The sequence below is a fragment of the Gymnogyps californianus genome, chromosome 15 (genome assembly GCF_018139145.2).
Source record: "Gymnogyps californianus isolate 813 chromosome 15, ASM1813914v2, whole genome shotgun sequence".
Lineage (NCBI taxonomy): Eukaryota > Metazoa > Chordata > Aves > Accipitriformes > Cathartidae > Gymnogyps > Gymnogyps californianus.
Window position 1 is genome coordinate 128,433 of NC_059485.1, and position 16,910 is coordinate 145,342.

Below are 16,910 nucleotides of genomic sequence, written 5' to 3' on the forward strand. Positions count from 1 at the left end.
GCGCCGGCAGGGGGCCGCAGGGGGCCGGCGGCAGGGGGCCGCGGGCCGCAGGCTGCCGCCGGGTGCCGGGCGGCCTGCCCGGGCCGAGCGGGCGGCGAGGCGGGCGCTCGGCGGCCGCCGAAAGGACGGCGGCCTGGGCGGCCTGGGCGCTGGCCGCCCGGCGGGCTCACGAACCGGACGGCAGGAGGAGGCAGAGCGACCGGGACGGCGTTCTCGGCCTCCGCCGACTCCTACAGTGACGTTTCCACAGCTTGTGTTGGAAAAGTCCGTTTTATTCCATGCTACATACAGAGAATGGCCACGTGTTCCCTTAACACAACTCTTCTTCTGTGGCAATTTGGTGGTTTCATAGCACCTTTCCGTCAGATCCTGAACAGCTTCTATTTTATCCACCCGCTATCCAAAGATGGCATCAACCTCTGAGCACAGGTGGGTGGAGTGATGTGTTACGCGCTGCTGTGGCAGAAAATGTTTCTTTTTCTGCTAAAGTCTGCACAGAAAACATTTCAGCATACAGATGAAATAACATGTTCTTAATACTGTACTTACTACCTTTCATACAACATCTTACAGCACTGGTTTTGAACTATTTTGTATTTACACCACCAGTTACCACGCTCCATCAAAGAATATAACAAAGCTGGGACTGGAGACACAGAATCCGTAAACCTATGCCAAATACTGGCCCTAACAAAGAAGTTTTACAAATGTTCTCAGAAACTAGCCAACTGTTCTCAGTAATGGCGAGCCCTCACTCCATTATGTTCCCTTTGCTTTAGGGCAGAAATTCACGAAGTCAAGAATACTCGCAGAAGGTAAATCATCTTAGTGCCACGATACACGTTCAACTTGCCTGACATTCCGTATGAACTTGCTGCTTACCACCCAAGTTTCTTCATACAGTGGCATTCCAGATTCCTGTATCGCCACGCAGGTGCTCATCATCCTTTGATCCATTAAAAACAGTTGTCACCGCAGTTGCCAGTTTGTGACTTCCACGTTCAACACTGGTGTTTCCAGCTGTAATATTTAGTTTAAGACATCAGCTATTTCTGCTTTTAAACACCAAAGCATTTTTGTCACAGAATTTACTAAATAATTTTGAAATAGGTCATCTACAGTAAGCTGTGAATTCTGCTTTTGATTATACAGTTCTAATCTGCAATGATTAAATGAACTACCAAACAGGCAGAAATACTGTGCAAGTTACATAGTTAATAGTTTAAACATGCAGATAAAATGTTTTACGAAAATTCTAATATGATGAGTTTTCCCTAGAAAAGAAAGTCACCAATTTAAAAAAAACAGAAGAAAGTTTCTCAAAAACAAAAAGAAAAAATTAAGTATGTCGCTAATTTTAAGCTAATTTAATTAGCTCAAAGGTTCATGGTTTTCTTGAGGTGCCAATTCTGAACATAAAAGGTGTAAATATATATTCAGGGAAATTAAATCCTCCTTGGACGAATAGTTCATGTAATAATGGGCACGATGGACTGGAAGGAAGGGCGGGGGGCACAAAAAAACCCCAACAACAACAAAACCAAAAAACAACTTGTCTGGAATTAATCCAGATAAGCCTTGCTTCTTCATAGCCAGCACCAAACAGTCTTTCCTTCTAAGAAGTGCATGTGATGTGGTACTTAACTAACAGAAATCAGAGAGACGGAAAAAAGGTGACTAAGAAAGGATAAAAACAATTCAAACAGGTACAGAGAACATTTCAAGTGTTCTTGAAGAAGTCAGGCCTTGTGGCTGACTACACAGAAAGTGGAGTTACTTAAAAGATGCTTATGTGCTACGAATGCTGTAACACCGATTTCCTTTGGCACCTTCAGTACTGGAGACAAACTTCAATTAAACAGCAGTCAAAATTTTTCTATAAACCTAAAATTTCAAGTCATCAACAGATTTGGGGGGGCAAAATAAGTCCTCTTGCACAAGAATCAAGACCTAAGTGCTTATTAAAAACTTTGTCTACTGAATTTTACCTCCATATATGACAGATTATTTAATCCTTGCTGTAACTGAAAACAACATTGGGGTATTCACATTCTGAATAGACAATAATGAAAAAGAATGATACTAAAAAACTCACCAAAATTTCCTTTGTATGCAATACCGTGCTGACTTAATAAATCTTTAAGTTTTTTTATTTCTTTAGAAAGTTGCTTGTATTCCTAAGAAAGAAAATACATTTAAAATGGCTCACCTACTCTCCAAATGCATACATAAAATGGGAGTTTATAAAAAGTAATGGGTCTGTGCACAGCTGTTACAGCTTTTGACTTAAAAGATCTTAAACTGCTTATTCCAAGAACAAGGTGCAAATTTTATAAAGATATATTTCTATGTTGCCAAAACATAAGCCAGCTTTTTCCAAGCCTGAGAGGAAAAATTAGGATGCTTTCTGCAACTATTTTGGATCTATCCTCTAAATAGCATTTTATCATAGCACAAAATTGCATTAATAAAATAAGGCTGGTCCTGTAGCAAACTTATTTTATATCATAATGCTACAGTCTGGAAATTTGTCACCTCCTCAACTCTTGACCTAGTAACTTCATGGTCTCGCTTTCAGCAGTTTCTGTTAACTTATGGAGCCAGGGATTGCTTAGTACTTTTGAGACTCAAACCACATATCTGAAATCTCGAAGAAGCCTCAATTTTTTATTGTGTTTTGGTTTTTACACGAATCACGAAAGAGCAAAAGATTAACTATTTAAGATTCTGTGGTTGCCAAAACAGCCAACTTTACGTCAATTAAGCTATAATGAAGTCAGAAAAAGAAGTACAAACTATTAAATACTGTATTGGTAACTACTGGCGGGGGGGAGGTGAATATTCCAGCTCTTAACAGTACCACATCAAAATGGTGATCTTTATGTAAGTATATTCAGCTTAACCACAGTCTATTTCGTTATATTCAGGAATTACTACGTGGTGTTTTCTTTGCTACATTTTCAAATAAAATGACAACAGCAGCTGCTTCTGTGCATTATAATGAATTAACTCCCTTCCATGCTCTTTTTTTGATGTTCAGCTTGGACTCTTCAGGGTGAGCACACCGTCTACCTCCATTTTCCCCATTTCAATTATGTTGCAGAAGGACTGTTCACACACATGAAAGCCATTCAGAAATGGACACAGCATAGATCATTCTGCCTTTTGCTTGTGTAACAGCCAACGCATTCTGACACAAGTCTGGGTAATTACCCACAGAGGGAAATGTCAACATGCCCAAGGCTGGTTACACATTTATTTTCACTAGTAATTCCTTCCTATTTCCAGACTGATATTCCCTAGAAAGAGTACTTACAAGGTGTTCATAACCCAAGCGCCTACACTAATTCCTACATACCTCCTCATCTTCTTACTGGGCATTCAGTTGGGCTGGTTTGTTTTTGACTTAAGAGCTAGAATAAAGATACCAAATCATTCTGTGTGCAGACTGTTACATATTGAAATCAGAAAAGATAATTCCATGAACAGATTTCAGCTGAACCCAAAGAGTATTTACATAAGGCTGTCACACTGTCATACAGTAAAAAGGTGGCAATTTAATTCTACATTGTAAATATTACGCTCTATACCTTACTGCACTTCTCCACTGTTTCAAATTCCAGACTTATTTTCTTACTCTGTTTCTCAACTTCCTTTTCTTCTGTTGCTTTTAGAAGTCCTGCTTCCTCAAAAATCTCTTTCAGTATTTTTTTGTATCCCTAAAAAAGAAAGTTTCCAAAAGACAATAGATCAATCCACCTGACTCTCATCTCTGCTTGTAATTTGCACTGGCCATTCCAATTCCTCAAGCTTCACTGTAGAAAACATGACAATTACCGGTTGATATAGCAGTTACAGAGCACAAAAATTACTGTTTGCCAACTGCAGAATATACGCATCCGTTCCAAAAGAAGAAACTGCAGAAGCCAGGTTTGGCTATTTGACAGTAATCGTTTACCAGATAGAGTTGGAAGAAATCAACAAACCTGGTCAGTTATTAGTTCGTCATACAGAAGCTGCTCTGCTTCATCCCACTTCCTTTGTAGTGCTTCAGTCAGAGTTGGATAAACTGAAAAATGGAAGTCAGACCATGTAAAAACCAACAGCACTGGTCTGCATTAGTTTAATGCTCCTCTAGTATCATGCAAGCGTTTTGTTTTAAGAACTCATTGTTTCTATACAGTACATAGTCTCTACTGATTTCAAGAGTTGGGGTTAAACTTAAATTCCGCTTCACACATTTTAAGTTTCTGGAGAATGCCACCGACCAAAAATTCTTCTCTTATTTCCAGCTAGAAGGCCTGATGTTTCTTTGTTGAATGTAATTCTAACTGAGCTCTCCCTTTTTGTAATGTAAGTAAATGGGCAGATACTACAGGGCTGATTCCTACGACTAGCCCAAGCAAAAAGCAAAAAAATCACTCACTGGGTCTATACTAGCAACGACAATTTATTTGAGAAATACCTATGTGTTATAATGATTGGGATTTAAAATACACATTATACGTTACATTTAATACTCATTTATATCAAGTTACAAACTCAACCTAAAAACTTACACTCTGAGGTTGGCGTAATATGCCAGCTGCTACACACACAAATGATTTTCTAAATCTTACCTAAAAGAGAGTGAGGATGGCACACGAGAGGAGTCTCAAATGTCAGAGAGTAAACACAAGTGCTCGGCTCAGACACATAAGCCAACTTATTGCTCTTTCCACAAACAAGATGAACCTAAACATCAGTAAAAACAAAGATGAGCAAAACACCTCCACATAAAACAGAACCAGCATTGATGATCCATTTGCTGTCTTCCAATGCTAGCAGATGCATTTCTGTACACACTGTCATGTCAAAGCTTCCAGTGCTGTCACCCACAGAAAAAGAATCATAGCAAGCACACCTTCAAATTATTTTATCAAATGTGAAAATTGCTTCCTCTCATGGGAAATGATCCCCCACCTATCATTGTTCCTTGGACTCCCAAGCACTGTGTTTCCAGCAAGAATGAGAGTAAAAAGGAGGGTGAATAGGACACCCTTTATAACCTCATCTGACGCAAGCATAATTCGCTTAACAAATTTTAGTTCTGACCAATGTGCTAAATAAAGAGAACAATACACATCTAGCCTGTAGAAATTTGTTGTCATTTTTAAACTTGCAGCACCAGTATTTTCTGTCTGTTCAAAACTAAATGCCAGTGAAAGATTTGAATCACAGTATCAAAGGTCATACAAGAATAGTAATTCTTTCTGCAGCCCCTATGGGAGATAAGTATGTTAACAAGGCACCTCCATTACAGTACAAAATATTTTCACCTTGGCCAAGATATTTTGTCCTTTATCCCATCTTCACATCAGTTATTATTCCAACTATATATCCCACTCTCTTAAGTACTGTATTGTCACCCATCATTGTAATAGCTAAGCATTTTCTACACGAAAAGCAGCCTGTTGTGAACTATACAGCATCTTTAACTCTTCTTCACGATAGCGATCTACGTCACCAGGGAATGTGAGGTTTAATTCATTATATTTGTAAAACTGTCTAACACACTGAAATGGGAGGTGGAAAAACATCAATGAATAAAAGGATAAAGGACGTGTGCAAATCGTGCCACACATTGGGCAAGTCTCAGAGACCCTTCCTTACCCTTCTAGTTGAATAGTTACTTGGCACAGAGACTGTTTGTATGTGAAAAGGAACATTTTAACCACTCCGCAAAATAAGAGTTTTTACTTTTTCTTTAACATGTACTCACACCAGAATCTGCTTCTCTTGAGTTGGTTCCTCTGCCACTCCCATATATTTAATTCCTTCCTTAATTCTCCTTGCATGCCCTCTACTCTTGTTTTAACACCTCACTAAGCTTCTCAGCATGCTGTTGTTAACTGCCTAATTCTTTTCCCTCCTTTTTCCTGGATGTTCTTAGCACAATAGGCTGGCATCTTGAATTCAACAAATAGCTCTTTTTCTTTATTTTTCCTGACGCAAATTACAAAGCAATGTATGTTTCTACAGTAGTGATAATACCAGAATATTCCACTCTATCAAGGAAAAAAAAGAGTTAAAAGTAACCAATGAGAATACATAAGTAAACTTCTTCAAAATTTTATCCTGATTTTAGCTTCCCTCCTCCATCCATTCACCTAGCTCCTTCATCTTTATGTTTTCTACCACATCTTAAATGATGACTTCTTCACGGTAGGAACGTTTCAGTCTGTAGAGTGTCACGAGTGTGTGTAGAGAGTCATGCTGTCTCAATGAGCACAGTCTAGGTTATTATACCTTTGTCTGTCTGCTCTTAGTTTCACATGAGTCTCCTTCCCTCATCCACATTCCAACAAATGTGTTGTTGTCAATTTCCCATTCATGCCAGATTCTGAAAAAACAGGACATCATTTTATTTTAAGTTACTGGAAAGAAAAAGGTGAACACTCAGGAAGAGAAACGGGAATACCCTTTCACCATGTTCAATTTAACTATATACTTCATTTTTGTTGTCTTAGTATTTCCATTTCTTACAGCCAAGGCCTTATAAACAGTGTAGTTTGATATCCAGGCTGCTATATAGGGTACATCAACATTAGTTTCAGAGCACAGTTTTCGATCAGCTTTCAGTTTGCCAACCATTTGCACTTACAAATCTGTGTTTAAATCCAATAAAATACAGCTTATAGGTCAATCCCACAACAAATTCCATGATGCTAAGTACCCTGTCCAACTGTGAGAGCAACTACAATAACTAGTCTCTACTTCTGCTAGTCCTAAAGCCAAAGATACTCTCAGCATCTTGATGTACCCTTTTCCTCTCATATTGGCTCACTAATTATTGTGCACATAGGAAAAAAAAGAGACATCTATATACAAAATATTTAGAAAGGCAGTAACTTTAAAGCAGTGCTCTGGTTTATAATTAAATTTATTTTAGGTCTTATGATTTGGATACTCCGGGGTCTTTGAATACTTTGGGATACTTTTTTGGGTCTACATTGAGTCTTTTATTACCTTTTATTAAATATGTTTAACACAACCACTAGGCATAAAGCACTCATTTCATTTTGTAAGGTTATATTCAGCTCAAAATGAAAATACTTAACAGACACGAAATCTTTGTTAATGTAAGCTGTAGTTATACATTATTGAATTTCTCACATGAACATATCACACCTGCAGTTGGCACTGGTCATTAATCACCCTCCAGCTAAAACAGGTTAATATTTATCAACCAAAGAAATCTGAATTTTTTCAAGACGGGGTATTTTTACGCGTAACGCCTTGGGAACTACAATGACCTAAGCTGACCAATAAAAGAATCTTAATTTTAAAACTGCCTCCTTTTTGACAATCTACAAAATGGTCTGCTAACAACATAAGTAAAACTTAAAGGTCTAAAAGCCTCACCCTAAAATCCCACTATAGGCATTCCATCGAAAAGTCTGCTCATGCTGAGTGACATTATGGAAAGGACAAAACTCATACTTGTACCTTAAAAGAAAAAAAAAAAAGAAAAAAAAAAGAAAAAGAAAATAAGAAATGTTTCAGACTGAAATAAAAAACTAGTTCGTTCCTAATAAATATATAGAATCAAATATCCAAATCCATTACTCACGTGGATTCCACAAAACTGAAACACTTGCCAGCAAGCCTAAAGAGATGTGCAGGGCCTAAAAACACCACAAAATGACATCAAGGAAGAATAACGTTTTGGTTAAATTTAAGCAAGTTACTGCGGTGACAAAACTGCAAGGAGTACGTGACAAATTTAGTCTTCTGCTGTACCTAAGGAAATTTGTATCTTCCATATGGATTACTGTAAGTTCTCACTAGTGCTATATTGGTTTGCACCATGATCTTTAACATTTTTCATCTTCAATACTCAGTGAAATAGATAAGCCTCTTTCTATGACAGAAATAAGAAACCTGTATACAAACAAATATTTGGAGGCCAGATCCATAAAAGGAATCATCAGTGCAGATCTTGCCAAAATCTAACACTGAAATCACCAGAAGCCTTGCTTGGCACCTGCTTGTCCCCAAAGTCATCCAAACTCCTCAAGTTTATACTAGTAAAGCCCATTTGCTCAGAACGTCGACAGTGCTGCATATTTAAGTTTCACTGAGATTCTCGAACTAGATCTTCCTTTTCACAGTTTGCCTTCACGGTCTGATCCAGTTAGTATTCAACAAGATAAACTTTTTACTGTCAGGTCAGCAGTTACAATTCTCCTCCTGTAGAACTGACCGTTCCAGCCCTGCTGTCAAAGGAATCCAAGACAGGTAACTTGTCATTCAAAAAAGGGCCAGAAGTTCTGAACTATGTGCTACAGGGGTATTTCAGTGTCCCTTGTTTACAGTAATTTTGCATGGAATGCTTAAATATTTGTGAGGAAAGCAGAAGAAAAGAGTTCACAAAGCCCCATCCTGGTTTCTAATTCCCCACTGCCAGGATTGCCTATGTACTTTTTCCAAAGATCTAGACAAGCAATCCTAGAAACAAAGATCAGACCACCAGAATCATGCCCTCCGGAACACCCTAACCACTGGGATACAGGCAGGTTATCTTTCCCGTGTGATTTTTCTGACACTGTGATCTTGCATTTCATTCTACAGATTATCATAGGCTTGGCCAAAGGGTTTGCCCCTCTACCACATGCAATCTGTGCCTTAGTGATTAGGATGCTCTCCCCACAGAGGAAGAAAAGCAAATTTGAGTGTCCCTGAGGAATGCATTAAACTCATGCCTCCACTTCCTGGGCAGATGCTCTAAAAGAGAAATTACAGGAACGATTACCCCAACTGTCTTGTAAAAGAAATGAACGAGTAAGGTTTCCATGCTAAAGAAATGACTGTGCAAGACAGGGTTCCATGCCCTAGATTCCAGTTCCATAGACACTCCCAATTTTTGGCTACACATAAGTTCCCACATCCAGGAAAGAAGGATTTCCAGCATACTGTCCTTTTAATTTTTTTCCTGCTATTTTTGGCATCTTTCCATTCAGCATTCTAACCACTACTAATCCCATTTCTAACTATTTCACTTTTCACGTGTAGTACATGCAGAATTTATACATTGATTTGGGTTTCTAAAACATGACAGAAGACGTTAAGCATAATCACGTTCAATGTCGCCATACCAAAATGCCTTTACTGAATCTGAAAAAGGTTTAAGTCTGTGCCTAAGGTTAGCAGAGAGACAAGGGTTATTTCCTTTTGCTGACTGTTTGCATTCAGTGTTTATTTTATCTACTCTCCTCCATATATGGTCTAGAATTTTTTAGATTCCTGTTTGTTTTGCTAAAGTGGTGGATTTATGTTGCAGCACCCAGGCTTTGTGTGTGAAACTGAGCCTCTGAGACTTGTTCGAAGACTACTCTTAGGACTTTTTTTAAAACGATTATTGAGTGTTAAGTACTATCAGATGATGGGATGACTTTTATATGACAATCTCAAGGATGTCGGCGATTGTTTCAAGAAGAAAAAAGTTTTTAGTAAGGATCAGAAGGATCTGTGACTGGCTCAAAAAACACAGAGTAACACATATGGATAGCACTGTGACAAAAGTAGTCCAAACAGCACTGGGACATGGAACACCAAAGAGGTTAATGTAGGTTTTAGCCCTTCAGAAGCACAATTAAATATATTTGCCCATGTGTATTTTCCATGATGCTCATAAAATGACAAATAAAATTAGTCTTTGTCTGCATAAAGTCAAGGTAGACTATTTTGCAAATGACTGTCACTAAACGATGAAAACCGTACAAAAAAGGCAACGCTTGCATATACCTGATATTGCAGACGGGGACGTCTTTGGCTGCAGCCTATTTGTCTGAGGCAAGAATGGGTTATTCAACCTTTCAAAAGAAGGAAAGTTAAACGTTTCAGACTGAGCTACGCACCTGGCTGTGGTTACGTCCTCCCCTACCTGAGCGTCCCAACACCGACGGCCACGCACGACGCGCGGGGAGCCGCGGCCCCGCCCGCGCAGTCGGCAGAGGCGCCCCGGCCCGGCCGGGCCCGCCCTTCCCCGGAGGAAGGACCGGGCCGGAGCGGCCGGAGCGGCGGGGAAACCCGAGCCCGGGGCGGGGGGTCGCGGGGCGCGGCGAGCGGGCGGCCACGTACCCGAACGTGTTCGGCTCCTCCACAACCTTCATCTTCCCCGCCGAGGCGAAGAGACCTGCCGAGCAGAGAGCAGTTGGCCGCGGCGGGCGGGCGGACCGACGGACCGACCCACCGACGCCCCCGCTCGCCCCCCGCGCTCACCCAGCGCCGCGCCCAGCGCCGCCAGCAGCAGCCGGGCGGCCGCCATCGCCTCTTCCGCTGGAAACGGAAGGACGCGGCGCCACGGGGCGGCCGCTCCGCCCCGGCGCGGGGCCATGGAGCGCGGGGCCATGGAGCGCGGCGCCACGGAGCGCGGCCGGCGCGCTGCCCCGCGGAGGGGCGGCCGGCGCGGCGCTCGCAGCCTCGACACCTTCGCGGCGGAAGCGGAGGCGGCGCTGAGAGGTGCGGGAGCGGTGCCGCGGGCTCCGGGCCGGGCGGGGCGGCGGGGGCCTGCCCGGGGGCCGGGCGGGACCGCGGGGGCCTGCCCGGGGGCCTGCCGGGCGGCCGCTGGGCACTGATGCGCGCCTGCTGTTTTCAGCTTGCCTGGAGGGCGAGGGGGCCGCGGAGGGAGGAGCCCCGGAGGCGAAGTTCCCGTGCCCTCTTGCCATGTGGGAGCTCGGACACTGCGATCCCAAGAAATGCACCGGGAGGAAACTGGCCCGAAAAGGGCTGCTCCGAACCCTGCGCCTCCGCCAGAGATTCCCAGGCCTCGTCCTCAGTCCGCTGGCTACCGATTATGTCTCTCCGGCTGACAGGTAAGCCCCCGGTGGGGCCCGCACCCAGGTGATCTCGCTGCCTCTTTGCAAAGCCCGCGGAGGCGCCGGCTGTGAGGAAGAGCACTTGGTTCAAATGCTGTAGTGATGGTATATTAGGGAGAACATTTTAACCGCTGATTCATGGCCAAAACTGTGCTACAGAGTACGTCTGACCTTGTTGTTACATTACATCGATGCATGAACATGAGAAATAGAGCCATTTGATTAAATCAGGTTAACGTTTTTGCACAGCTCGTATCAGGTGAAAAAAGCATCTGTAGGTCCCGATGAGAAATCAAAGTATGTGGTTTGTAGGTTAATTTGTTCAGAATCACGGGCCTATAGCTACTGTGTCTTTTATGATTCTGTATTCAAGTCCTTCGGCTAGGCAACACAGTGCATTAACTAGAAAACTTACTTGGGGGAAACGTGGAGAATTTTCTTCAAATGTTCCTGCAGAATTTTTATAAAGATGTATCTACTCAGAGAAAGGATTAGTCTTTAGAAGCTAGCAGAGAACCTAAATCTGAACTTTGGTATACTTCTAAGAATGTGAACATTACTGTTAACCACACTCTTCTGTCACATTTTTAAACCTAGATTTTTTCACTTTCAGTTTGAAACGTATGGATAAACCTTTTTTGTCACATGCATGTTCAAAGGAAAAGCATGTTACTATTCTTTCTCATTGCATCTGTATTTTAGACCATTGTAAAACGTATACTTTTTGATTGACAAAAGGGGGGGTTGTATGCAAATTTGTTGCCAATATAAAGTGGCAATTCTAATTCTCACCTTAACTTATTTTATCAATTCAATGATAACAATTTTTCAAATACAGTGACGTTTCTTTTTTCAGGCATGTCATTGCTCAGAGTGGAATTGCAGTCATAGATTGCTCATGGGCCAAATTAGAAGAAACTCCCTTTAAGAGAATGAGAGGAAGTCATCTCCGGCTGCTGCCCTACTTGGTGGCTGCGAATCCTGTCAACTATGGTCGGCCATGCAAGCTGTCCTGCGTGGAAGCTTTTGCTGCAGCTTTTTGCATTGTTGGTAGGCTGTAATGTGTCTGATGTGAAATACGTTACCAGCAATTCTTACATCCTTAATAAATGAGAAGAGATGATCTGCGATAGAATAAACTGTAATGCTGTCCCGCTGGTCATCACGTTGTTGAGTTTGGCATCAGATTGTCTAGCTTTCTTCCAAGTACTTGTATCTGGTAGCATCGAGGTATCTGTGGGGTGTTCATGTCAGCTACTGAACAGGACACATAAACTGATGATCCTGGTTTTGTCAAGATGGCACTTAATGTTAGAAAAACTGTTAAAAAAAGCCAGAGAAGACAGAGCGTGAATCCTTAGGCACCTTTGTCTTAATGAGAGGTAAGAGCTGTCTTAATAGGGTGGGTTCTGGTTAAGAGCAAAAGAAATTGCCCCCTCTTGCGATGTTTTGCAAACTCATCACAGAACTTTCTTGACAGTTAAAGAGACATGCTCCACTATACTGCAGACAAATCTTACCGTCTGAAAATATTGTATGTACAACTGCTGTCTTACTGAAGGGCTGTGGGAGCTAGAGCTTGAATCATTCATTACCTGTACAAAATATTTTTATATAACACTCACGAAAAGACTATGAACTTTTCTTGGATTCAGTTAGATATTTCAAGTTAAACTGAAATTTGAAAAGATTTTTAATGTTTTTAAAAGTCTGAATCCCTGAACACTGAAAAAATGCTGGCAAACATCTCACTATTGTAGTGATACGTAGGTACGTACTGAACTTAGGAACCTGTAAGCTGAGTGAAATCTCACACTGAAAAAGAAAACTGATCATTTATTTTCTGTTTTAGGATTCCCAGACCTAGCCACCATTCTTCTAAGGAAATTTAAATGGGGTAAGGCATTTATTGACTTGAACAAAAGTCTCTTGGAAAAATATGCAGCCTGTCATTGCCAGGAAGAAGTGCTGAGAGTTGAAAAGGACTTCTTAGCCAGTGTCCAAGAAACAAAAGATGAAGAAATAGGTAAGAAAAAACGCAGACACACCACACACCCCTTTTCCTACCTAATTTCCTTACAATCTTTTCCTTTAATCTCATGAAAATATTGGCAAGGTAGAAGAGCTTTGTTAAGATATGTTGTTCTGTCTTTATACCGTGCATTCTTCTTATAAGCAGGTTTGCCTATTTTTTTCAACTCAAAAAGATGAAAACAACTAAAGCAATTTAATGCATATAGTAGTGTATTCACAGCTGAACTGTGGAGCAGCTACCCTGATTAAATTAAGGATATTGGAGAACTAAGGACTAAAAAGAAAATATGATGCTTCCTCATTTTATTTACAGATGTTAAAAGCAGAGTATGAGTAAAAAGACTAGTAATTCAGGAGGACTATAAGAGAAATATAGGCATACAGTCTGACAGCAAGTTAGTTATACATAAACCTAAGAAAGACCTTTAATGGACATGTTTATATAGCCCCTAATCAAGATGTCTAAAATCAGACCTATAAAGACAATGAAAATAGCTTATAATAAGTACAGTAGTTTATTCCCAAATTCTTCCAGTAACTTACTGGTATCCCAGTATTTCAGGCTATATTAACAGGTGAGTGCTTGGTCTCATTCAAGACAGCACAAAAAAAGCCAAATCAAATGATCAAGAACACATGAAGAGAGATGCTCCTAATTAATGTCTTCCTTTCACAGTGGTTAAGTCCCATAAAAATAGGCCAGGGGATCGTGCTGTAAGGAGTTGGTAGACAGCCTTTAGTTTCTCTGACCAGTGATCTCTTTGCCACGATGTGCTAGGCTGAATTAAATCATCCTGTTGTTTGGTGGAAGCCTAACTACTGTTACATTAAGCTGAAGAAAGTTCTTAAGGGCAACACTACTATGCCAAATAAAGTGTACTTCCACCCGCAATCCTATGTATTTTCTGGATGGACTGTAGTACCAAAGCTGTCGTGCCTTGTTTGACTTTTCTGAGGTAACAGTTCTCCCCAGCTGTGTAAGCCAAAGTAAATCGAGCCCTGCCCTTACTCAGCAAGAGCTAAACCTGGACAGCTATACTTCACGTCTCAGTAGACATGAACTAAACCATTCTGAGAACATCCATGTTTTCTTACCAAAAGCCTTAGAAACCTATGTGTACAGTCTGACTACCCCTAAAGAGCTACTGAACCCCTGGGGGGGCGGGGACGAAGGGCATGGAAAAGAGTGGAAAGACTGGGGGGGGGGGGGCAGGACCTGGCAGTTGTTTCTCACCTCCCCTGGTGTCTGACCAAACGACTATGGTAAACTTATCAGAAAGCTGAACCAGACTTCCTATGCCTTCCCCTCCCTGCCAATAATCTTCTCTTAAAATCAGAATTAAGGCAGACCATTAAAATATGCCCTCATCATCAGTGTGTGTGTTTTTTCCTTCTTTTTCCAGATCCATTTGATGTTGACTCAGGAAAAGAATTTTCTAATCCCAACAGACCAATCAATTCCCCAGGGTAATGAAATTTAATTTAAATACTGTTTTTCTTATTATAAGTTGTTTTGCTTTTATAATCCTGAAAAATGTTTCCAGACTAGCACAAAGTAATGAAGAATCTGAGGAGGACAGCGTGAGCACTCCAGATGATGCTACTGAAAGCAGTGATGAGAGCAGTCCAGAAGATCATGGTACTGTAAAGTTGCTGCAACAACAGCCAATAAATCAACTATTTCAAAAGTAAAAAAAAAAAACCCACACAAACCCAAAACCAACAAAAACCCCAACAATCCCAAAGAGTTGTAACATCTTGTATAAAGAAATTTGCTTGTGAATAGTTAACAGTGTGGCTTGTTCACCTGTAACTCGGTGCTTAGCAAATGCCTTCCTTTAGGCGAACCTCAGACTAGATGTGGGTTTATAGGTCCATTTATGCACATAAAGGCTTTAGGTTATTTAATTTTCAGATAATTGTTTATGGAATGCTAATTGTTATGTAAAGAGGCTGAAGCTTAGTTACAAGTTAAAAAAAACTGTATTCTAATCAATGTGTCTGGAAAGTGGTTTATAGGGATTATTTTTACCTAATAGTACATTAAGTAAACCCTTCTAACTTCTGGGCTATATTACAACTGGAAAACATGACTAAGTTATTGCCCTGTTCAGAGTACCTACCACATAGGAGCCTCTGACTTTCTGCAGACTTGAACCTGCCATATGTATTTCAACTACTTCATCTAGTTCAGGGTAAACTGACTACCTAAGCTTAAAAGGAAAAAAAATGCTTCCTGGAATTGTTTTAACATCTCCATATGTCTTTTCAGTAACTTTACATGCTTTTTTTTTTTTTTTTTAATTTACTCTGATAGACACTCCTGAGCAACATAAAAATGTTTTGGCACTTTATATTCAGAACTGTACCATAAAATTTCAGGTAACAGGTTCAGCAATGCTATCTGCCTGCATTCTCATTACTTGAAGCGGCACTCTACCAAGTCAGAAATACACAGTCTGGCCCTTCAAGATAAGAGTCAGAGACTCTCATCAGCGCTAGTATCTTAGTTCACTTTTCCACATGCCTGCCAGTTTGTATAGCGAAAGTGCAGCTGTTGGCAGCTGTTTTCTGTACATTTAAATAGAATGCTCTTTTGAGTTTCCAGCACCCAAGTGGAACTTACTTAAACCTAAACTTCAGCAACCCTTCAGTAGAAGTGGAGATACTGAGGACAATTCATAGTGTTACCTTCATGTATACAAGTTCTTCAAGTCACAGCAAGATTTTCACCTCTTAACCCTCTTCTACTGGAGAGATTAAATGCTAGCCCTACTGGAGCTAGAACTGGGGAGTCACAGCAGCAGTTTTAGTGGTACAAATATTCCATTTCCCTTTAAAAAGAAAAAAAGAAGCCCAAGTAAATGAATTTGACAGGGAATCTTTAACTCAGTTCCTCAATTACTCACTTTCCTACCCCAAGCATATGAAGTCTTTCCCAAATCAGCTGTTGTAACAAGGATTTCTAGATAGTGACAAGGAAGCAATCCTACACAAACAATTTTTAAAGGACTGAGAATAACGTGAGGGTGTTAGCTATTCTAATTTGAGGGAATGCTTTTATGTTATAAAGCTATCGTAATCAAATGCAGACAAGCAGAACAGATCTGAGAACAGAGCTGTATCACACTTAGAATAACTTAAGTCTCTAGCAGTAGCCATTTTTTAATAACAAGCATTGAAGAAGCTACAGCTCAGGTGGAACAAAGCTTTTCACACTTCATTTGTTTTGCAGAATGATTTTGACTAAAATACAATTAAAAAAAGCAGTGAAAGTTTAATAGAGGGCATATCAGCTTGACATACATGAAAATAACTTACATAATTTAACTGATTTCCTTTACAGAAGGAAACTGTAATTGCATAGAGCACGTCCTTTTCCTAAAAGCTATATACATTGACATATGGAAGAAGGCACAGAAGTATTTCTGATAAACAAGTACCATTTAAAATCCCCAGTTGCTGTAGGTCCCCTTGCATTCCTTGGACAGCTTCTATTGTTCATATCAGTCTAATGCTTGTGTTACGGTCACACCAGTATGTTGATCCCTTTATGCACAGTAAGCAATTGGTCTCTAGCTAGTCAGAATTCTGTAAGCTGTTTCAGGAACTGATCAAAGTTGAATAGCTGCAGTTACCACTCAGGGCCCAAAGAAGGGCCACGTTCATGTTGGGGGTGGGCAGGGAAAAGAAATGAAGGCAACATCTAAACAAAAGGTAAGTGCAGCATCACAGGCCTTAAAAACAGGACTTGCACTGAATTGTGTTCGGAGCCATTTAAATGGCAGTCTTTTAATCATTTTAATGAAGATAAAAGAAACAAAGCCCTTTATATAAACAGTTTATTTACTCTAAACAGCAACACAGACAGAACGCCATATAAACACAAAGGAAGTGATGCAGAATAAGGATGCTGGCTGACTTTGGATCTCAGAGGCTCGTAAGCAATAACAACCTAGTTTCTGAAAGATAGAAAAACAAATTCAGGGAGGGAAGGGGGTGGAGGGCATGATTTTT

At 40.7% G+C, this 16,910-nt stretch overlaps 2 protein-coding genes and 1 long non-coding RNA gene across 3 annotated transcripts; 2 read left to right on the top strand and 1 right to left on the bottom strand.

Moving 5' to 3' along the window:
• The first annotated feature begins 366 nt into the window (after positions 1–366).
• On the top strand, positions 367–2,981 carry LOC127022291 (uncharacterized). Its single transcript, XR_007767330.1, has 2 exons — positions 367–429; positions 780–2,981. It is a non-coding gene; the product is annotated as an uncharacterized LOC127022291 (long non-coding RNA).
• GNPTG (N-acetylglucosamine-1-phosphate transferase subunit gamma) lies at positions 497–10,309 on the bottom strand. The gene is made up of 11 exons (XM_050905793.1): positions 10,264–10,309; positions 10,123–10,177; positions 9,787–9,854; positions 7,613–7,667; positions 7,405–7,488; positions 6,289–6,382; positions 4,620–4,734; positions 3,987–4,069; positions 3,591–3,719; positions 2,096–2,177; positions 497–1,020 (listed from the first exon to the last, which is right to left on the bottom strand). The coding sequence occupies exons 1-11, from the start codon at positions 10,307–10,309 to the stop codon at positions 896–898; spliced, it is 936 nt and encodes a 311-aa protein (XP_050761750.1). The 3' UTR covers positions 497–895.
• On the top strand, positions 10,204–16,672 carry TSR3 (TSR3 ribosome maturation factor). The gene is made up of 6 exons (XM_050905794.1): positions 10,204–10,503; positions 10,640–10,856; positions 11,716–11,909; positions 12,712–12,885; positions 14,297–14,360; positions 14,438–16,672. The coding sequence occupies exons 1-6, from the start codon at positions 10,377–10,379 to the stop codon at positions 14,583–14,585; spliced, it is 924 nt and encodes a 307-aa protein (XP_050761751.1). The 5' UTR covers positions 10,204–10,376; the 3' UTR covers positions 14,586–16,672.
• Positions 16,673–16,910: the final 238 nt, after the last annotated feature.